Here is an 8,550-nt window from a genome sequence, read left to right on the forward strand (position 1 = left end):
TTTTGAATTTCTAATGGTGGGGTACCTCTTCTAATTTTCTAAGACTAGTCAATAGGAAAGTCCTATGGCTAGACCTAGGCTACTAAAGAAGTTTTCTAGACCTCAACCAAAAGTGAGGTCAACACTACAAAATTAAGTGTGCCCGCACTGGAGCACTCTTAGGAGGGGTAAACTCCTATTAAGTAACATCAATGGGGCAAAATTTTAATGCCACTAAGCTAAGAAGACAATAAATTGAAGGGCGTTGATACTTGACCATTGATTTTTAAATGATGCCCTGAAGTGTATTTGAGTTATATCTCTTGCTCGTTGTAGAAGCTCTTAACATATTTATCAACAAACTGAGCATCATAATTAGTGATGTGATCATAATGGGGGTCTTTATCGACATATGATATCAGTTCAAATGAATTTATGAACTACATCAGCGATGATAATTGCCAGTGGTTTGACTCCAGTCCATTTAAAAAAGTAGTCTATCATAATAAGAATAATTTTTTTTTCCTTTGTCCAAAGCAAATGTATCGAGGAGGCCCATCCCCCACATCATTGCTTCTATGTTCTTTTGAATGACTTGTTAAAGAATTAAAACTATTTCAATTTTTTCGACATACTTTAATGAAGTAGCAATTATTGACTTTCTAGACAAGCCATTGCAATAATGAGGTATTGTGCTACTTTAGATTTAAATTTTTGAGGATTTGCCACTGCTGATGGAATTATGCTTGTGATAATGTATGTCTTTATGTGGTTGACCTAGCTTGTAGTGTGCTTTAGCTCAATTTTTAAAACTTTAGGTTCTTCAATGATAGGTTGTTCTAGAGTCATATGCCATATATGCTCTAAATGTTCATCCTTAAAGAGGAGGTCAATTAATTGATTTTATTCCCTTGAAATGTACTCATTTTAGATGCCGAGTTTTTAGATTTAGCTTTAGATTTTGCTAACAAATCTTTGTAAAGTATTGTGTCGTGTTTAAAATACTACATTTGCTTAGTTGGCTACTAGCTTTGAATCTAATTTGATAAGATGGTTTTTTATTCCAATTGCTAGGGAAAATGTAGTCTATTGATCAAGATATATATTCAATTTGATTTTTTATAGCATCAAAATTAAGTAATATTGAGTGATAGGATATAAGTCCTTGGGGGTTTTGTTAGACCATAAACACTTTTTTTTTCCTTGGTTATTAAGGCTTTGTCCAAGCAAAGTGTCCACACTTTATCCGTGATGTTAGTTTCATTATGATTTAAGGCTTCTAAGAAATTTTTCAGGAAGTCAGCAACTATTTGAGCTTTGATCGTTGTACTTGACATGTAAGAAATACTGAAATTGCACAAACTGACTGACCGCTTCAGTAATCTTTTGATATTATCATGTCCGATAACACTAACTTGAGTGGATGATTTATAATTATATTCATGGTGTGCACTTGAAAGCAAAGATGTAGTTTCTCTACTAAAATGTTGAGAGCAAATGCTAAATTTTTCAATGATTGTGTACCTTAGTTTGGTTCCATGTAGAACTTTACTCATATAATATTTTGGGAATTTCTTCTTGTTCTCCTTACAGACCAAAACTAAGTTAACTAATTCTTTCCCTACATAGATAGACAAACAACTCTCCTCCTAGTTTTGGATTTTGCAATAGGGGAGGTGAATCCAATATCTCCGTTAATTGTTTGAGCACTATGCTGCACTCCTTTGTTTAATTAAACTATACAAACTTCTTCATAATTTTGAAGAAAGTCGAGCGTCAGTTGCCTGACATTAAAGGAACCTGTTAAGGTCTGTAATGTGACTAATTTGAGTTTGGAATTCTTTAAGATTCACGGTGGAGGCATATCCAAGATAACTTCAACTTTTTAAGATTTTATCTAATTAATTTGAGTTTGAGCAAGTACTGAAAGAACTTTCATGAACTTACACCAAAAGTACATCTAGGGAATTGAGTTTGAGGTTAAATCATCTCAAATTGTGAAAAGGTTTTTATATCATCTGTAAGTTCTTTAAGTAATTTGCTTTTAATGAAAAGATTGTCGATGTGCACCTCAACATGTTTTCCTTTTTTATTTATGAATACAATGTTTACAAATCATCAATAAGCTTCTTTAACTTTTTTTTTAGTCAAAAGGCATTACATTATAACAAAAAGCTCATTCTAAAGTTACCAAAGAAATTTTATCTACACCTATGTGATGCATTTTGATCTTGTGGTATCCTAAGAAGGCATCCAAAAAACTTATAACTAGGTGGCTGATGATTGGGTCCCCCAAGACATCAAATTATAGTAGTAGATGACTATCATTTGGGCAAGCCATGTTTATGTTGGTGAAGTCTACACACATTCTACAATCGTTATTTGCCTTACACATTATAACCACATTTGTAATTCGGTGAAGTCAGCATTTAGGTGCTTTCAAACTTCTTATTAGATAGGTTTAGCCATACTAGTAGCCACACCTCACTTTTTTTATCATTTGATGGGTCTACCATGGAATTGACATTGAGCTGATGACAAGAAATATTGAAATCAACTCCTAACATCTCATCCTAAATCCTGATGAACACATCACGATCCCTTAAGGTTGAAATCAACTACTTCTTATGCTCGCAATTCAAGTTGGAGCTAATTCAGAACTCTCGCTCACACTCACCTTCAGAGATATGTACTTGTTTGGTGGTCTCAGCAGTTTCCAAATCGATTACTTTATGTGTTGCTTTCATCACTTTCTCTTTTTATTTTTAAAGAAGTCGTCAGTTTGTCCATCGTCGTATGCTTTCCTTTTCCGAATAAGTCTTTCGTGTGGATCCTGTGAATGATTAGGAGAAGAGAGGAGCCGAAAAAATATGACATACGAGGAAGACAGACAAATAAAAGAAAGAACATGAAGAAATTTTGTGTGACAAACCTCACGAGAATAGGTCAAGCATGTACATCCGAACAGAATCATATTGAAATAACTAGTACCAAATATCCGTGAAAGAAAACATACAAAAGCTACCCACAACCAGAGATTCGAGTGGTTTTCCTGTTAGGGGTCTAGAATGCTCCCAAAGGAACGTGTCCCGCTTAGTTAATTACAACTTAACGGTTGCTCAAGAATACTCGTGATCCAAGGAGCTTTGCTGACATTAAATTGACAATTAGTACAATGCTATCAAATGGCAATTATTTCGCAAGAGAATACTCGGATGCTTTCAAAGCGCTCGCTAAGTCATGCGGTGGAGAGTGAGTATCTAACGATCTTACATGTATAACAGACTCATCGGCTTACGCAACCTACAAAATGACCAAGGCATCTTGACGGGGGTATCTCTATACATCAAAGCACATTGGGTTATAAGGGTAGAAGACAAATCATTGTATCCCAAACGAGGACGGCTCATCAGTAATCTGATTGTCATTATGATATCAATGACAGTAAGAGAAGTAACATAGCTCAAAGTGGGTGTTCAAAGGAAGGGATGAGTAGTCCCTAAAAGTTAAAGGTAACTGGGTCATGGTATCACAAACTTGTCATCTCAAACTACTATGACCCTAAGTCTTCCTGGTCATAAAGGTAGTCGACCTAACATGTCCAGTGATCCTTGGTCAGCAATCCGTGAATTGCGCCGTCCGCGGGAATCTCACTAGCTCTAAGGTTAAAAGAACGAAACTCTATCCTATGAATTTTAGGTGGAGCTCCAGGTAGGACTTATATCCACCAAAGTGGCGAGGATGCTACTGAAAAAGAAGAGAAAATGAAGTTCAACTACAAGGCAAAAAACACTCTCAACAAAGAACTTACATCCAACATGGGTTTGACAAGTCACTAACGCCCTAATCACACTGGATAACCACCTAAGTAGAAATCGATGATGAGTTAGTCGAGATGGAAAAGTAAGGGGGCTTCTCCTCAGAACATACAAAATGATGCAGTTATTTTTTTAAGTCATAATGCAGAGGCCTTATTAGTATGACTTGGGACATGGTCATGCATGCAACCCATTTTAAAATAGTCCCAAAGGCCATGCAGAAAAGTAAAAGCAAGTTTTAAAGGTCCTGAATCTTTTAATCCTAATTTTAATTAATCTTTAAATTTTTATTAAGATTTGTAGAAAAAAATTTATAAGTTTTAGGTCCTAGAGAGTCAGAGTGACAATGTTGGATTCCCAGACAACAGCTCAATCCAAAAAGGCAAAGCCAAACTAAATGTACAGACATGCAAGAAAACATGTAAAATAAGCCAAATATAAAATAATTAAATTTTGGTGTCGTTGGGTTGACTGCATATCTCAGGAAAGAGAAAAGACAGCTAGACACAACATGAGTACACACCTTGTCCTAATTCTACACATTGATGAGATTTAGAGTTAAAGTATGGGACACGAGCAAGTAGCTTCTAGTCCCTTCATGTGGTTCTACCCCCAGGAACCTCCTAACTCATGCACATACCTTATTTATAATACAAGACTCTCCTAAGAACTCTAAAAAGTGCATAGTAATAATAATAAAAAATGACTCGATCTGCATGAAACAACATCAGCGAGAAAGCCAACAAACATGCAATGCATATGAGTCATGCAAGGCAGGAAGAACTAAGAAGCGCTTACAGAAAAGAGTTTGCATTTAAATCATTGCATTGCTCCTCCCTGTTACATGTGTGGTGTGTATTTTAGGCATGACTCTCTACAAAAAGACCAACATAATATATTATCATGCATATCAAAACAGTAAGAATTCAAGCACACAAAAAGCACAAAATGTGATGCCTGACTAGGGCAAACAACCCAACATAGAATTATGATTAGGATACCAAAAAAAGACAACATAACATCCTAAATCTTAGCATTGCACACAATCTAACAAGAAAGTGTCTTAACCAACATCTAAGTGCTTGGGGTAAGTCTCCAGGTATGCATGACTTTATTGAGGTTCCTACACTGGCCCCTTCCTATAGATCCGAGGGATCTAAAGAGTGTCACCCATGATGGATTTTGAAAAGAGTTGGCCTTACACATGACCTAACTTGCTGCATGCATAATTTTAAAATTACAACGGATGTAATAAGTGGGAAAATGGTGAGGACAATCAAAACAAAATGGTCGGCTGGACCAAAGTGTATCTGGCCAAAGTGATCGGGCTGTTGGACCAAACTGTAATACCGGTTGGGCAAGGGCAGCCAAACTGTTGGACAAAGTGATCGGGCTGTTGGACCAAACTGTAATACCGGTTGGGCAAGGGCAGCCAATCGGGCCAAAGTGCAATATGTGAAATGCAACACATTAATCAAATGTAATTGGCCAATCAATAAGCATATGATCATCCTAAATTTTAACTCCCTCTTCTCCACGCCTAGGCCTCTCTCTTGCTCAGGGTCTAGTTTGCTCTCATGAAGGTGTTATGACTCTATTTGTAGAGTTCATATTATAAATAAAGAAAGAATCCATGCCATTCTTGATCGAACCACCTAGAGAGATCTTTTGGATCAATATGCAATGGATATTTTGAGTGTCTCAATGTTGTCGGTATTGAGCAATCTTGAGTTCGTTGGATTTGTCTTTTTGAGACGCTTGATTTGATTACAAGCTTGTCTGATTTATAATCCGTTTGACTTTCAAATTATGTCAGAAAATATTCCAAAAGTGGTTCAATGGCTTGATCTGGGCTTGATTTAATTCAGATTAGACAATTTTTTATATTATGGGGTCCGTCATGCTGAGCCGGTTAGTTTGGCTATAAAATTATTGAGAACGAAGTTTTTTATGACTTTTGATCGAAGTTCGAATATTTTCTGCTTAAACAATTACCTCGATATCCGTGTAGTGCTGCTAAATTCGTGCCAAATGATGAAAATTTGTTCATGAAATATCAAATAAATTAATAAAAAATAATGTTAAAATTTCATTTATTTAATAAATTGTCACAAATTATTAATTAATATAATTAATAACCACTTAATAATTAATTTAAAGATGTTAAATTATTCTTTAATAAATAATCAGTATGATAATTTTTTTTAATAACTAATTAATTCAATGAATAATTATTTATTTATTAGTATAGCTATAAATTAAATTTAATAGTTAGTTTTTATCATAGCAATAAAATAATTAAAATTTAATTATGAGTGTTTTATTTAAAAAATAAAATGAATTTTTAAATCATGATAAAAAATCATTATATCATCTCACAAAATTTAACTGAATTTATTAAATTGGTCAAACAATTTGATTAAATCTGCAAAAAAATTTTTAGAATTTAACCCCATGATCTATTAAAAACGGATTTAAGAAGAACGGAGAGAAAAAAAAAGAACGGATTTATAAATGTACTAAGTCCTACTAACTTAAATTCCATCAGTTGGCAAACAGCCCTTAAAAATTTTGTTGATCTGCCGATTCCTGTTTTTAGCTCGCCGAATCCACATTCATTCATGTACAGCGTTACAGTTCTTCGCTTGGAAAACCCTTGACTTCGCTGGCACATAGCTTAGCAGTTTGAAATACCGTTCTGCAGATTGCATCTTATTCCAATATCCTCCTTCAAACCGTTATGGAGAACGCCTACGCTAGATCTGTTATTGAGGTACATCTCTCTTTCTCCTCCCTCCCTCCCTCCAGACTCGAAGGTATGGTATTGTATCTTATCGACCTGATCAGTGCCCTTCGTCGCCTTTAAGGTTTTGGATGCTTTCGGCGTGGATCCAACCAAGGGTCTCACTGATCTTCAGGTATTGATTGGTTCCTCTCATATTCTGGTGGTGCTGAGCTGCTGGACTGTTCCCTGTCTTTGTTTGTTTTCCCTCACTGCTTCTCTCTCTATCGCTGCAGGTTGCCGAGAATTCTAGAATATATGGCAAGAACGGTATGCGTCTGATTTTTATATTTGTTGTTTTGGCTTTTTGCCGTGCTGTGTTTCCGGTTTATAGATATAGTTGTTCTGCATACTTTCTTTCTTTTAAGAGTTTTCAGCACGCATCCAAAGCTTGTCTGTTCTTAGATTTTTTTTCGGGTTGATTGCTGATACCAACTTATTTGGAGCATCAGACTATTTGTTGAAATAATCAGGGAGAAGAGTTTGAAATGCATTTAATAAATAACTACGCTAAATTTCTTACGTCTGGTACATTGAAAGAAAAGGACATGAAGCAGCAGCTTATTTTATTTCCCAGCAAGGAATGTCTGTGTATTTGTCTAGAATTTGTTAAACTCCTGGCGGTTTCGTGGTTACAGAAGATTCAAGATGTGCACAAAAAGTCGATGGAATGACATCAAGAAAGGGAATTTATGATTTTTTTTCTCATGCCATGGGGCATAGAGTGGCGTAAAATTTAGAATTGTTTTTTTAGGTTTAAGTAGGGCTGTAAACGAGCCGAGCTTGAGGGCTCGTGTTCGGCTCGTTTGAAATAGCTCGTGTTCGAAATCGGCTCGTGTTCGAAATCGACTCGTGAACAGTGTGTTCTTGTTCGGTTCGATTTAAATATTCGTGTTCGTGTTCAGCTTGTGTTCGGATCGAAATTGGCTCGTTAAATTAAAATTGAGAAAAATAGATGTAAAGTGTGAGATTCGAACCTGGATCAAATATATACAAAAGAAGACACTAACCACATTGCCACATGAGGTGTTATGATTTAAACTTAGACATAAATATATATAATATATTATTATATAAATAATATATGTAATATATTGTTATATAAAAATTATATAATTTTTTTTTTCGAGCCATTTCGAGCCGAATATGAGCCAACAAACTGTTATTCGTGTTCGGCTCGTTTACATTTTGAGCTTAAAAATTTGTTCGTGTTCAGCTCGTTAGGCTTAACGAACGAGCCGATCACGAGCTGCTTAACGAGCCGAACACGAGCTGTTCACGAACAACGAGCCAAATTGACAGCCCTAGGTTTAAGAGAAGTTATTGTGTCTAGAATGATCGAGGTACACATGAAGAGGTAAAATTCTTGGAGAAAAAAATAAACTGAAGAAAGCAATGGCATGATCAAAATACATATGAAACTAGTTATCTTCATTATAGCAACTTATTAAGAAACTTGTTTTGTAAAAAAATGATAATATGGGTGGGAAATTATTGGATATTGATTTTTCTTATGATAAATTATAGGAGATGAAAGGGGGTTAGGGTAAACAGAGGGAGAGTGTGGAGGAAGAAAGTTTAGATAAAGAGAAGAAAGATAGGTAAGAAGGGAAGTTGCGTGTGAGAGCAAGAGAGAGAGAGAGGGAGGAAGGACGGAGGGAGGGAGGTGATCCGTTCCCTAATTACAATAACAAATCAAGCAAAAAAGGTGATCTTTGATCACCTTCAATTGTATTTATAAGTCTCCATCGATGGTCATCATCTTGGCTAATTTTTTAATTTTGTCAGTGTTGATCACCTTGACATACAAGATCGTTCCATCTTATTTGTTGATATACTAGGCTGGTTCCCTTCATACCAATTAGAGAGATGGATACTGTGGATTTCCGAAGAACCTTCATTAAATAAGATACCATATGTTTATTAGAATTAAGTTTGAATGTCATTCGGGGACGGGGACGGGGAGGGGGA

General features: G+C 35.6%; 1 protein-coding gene across 2 annotated transcripts in view; it reads left to right on the plus strand.

Moving 5' to 3' along the window:
- Positions 1–6,321: 6,321 nt before the first annotated feature.
- LOC110031982 (calcium-transporting ATPase 3, endoplasmic reticulum-type) overlaps positions 6,322–8,550 on the plus strand; it is a 109,165-nt gene continuing 106,936 nt past the window's right edge. The window contains exons 1-3 of one of the 2 annotated variants that reach the window (XM_020735461.1): positions 6,322–6,570; positions 6,665–6,715; positions 6,816–6,849. In XM_020735461.1, the coding sequence (XP_020591120.1) occupies positions 6,538–6,570; positions 6,665–6,715; positions 6,816–6,849 (118 nt within the window). In that variant the 5' untranslated portion in view covers positions 6,322–6,537. The remainder of the gene's footprint in view (positions 6,571–6,664; positions 6,716–6,815; positions 6,850–8,550) is intronic. The other variant, XM_020735459.1, reaches the window with a different exon arrangement.

Source organism: Phalaenopsis equestris, unplaced genomic scaffold (assembly GCF_001263595.1).
Source record: "Phalaenopsis equestris unplaced genomic scaffold, ASM126359v1 Scaffold000873, whole genome shotgun sequence".
Lineage (NCBI taxonomy): Eukaryota > Viridiplantae > Streptophyta > Magnoliopsida > Asparagales > Orchidaceae > Phalaenopsis > Phalaenopsis equestris.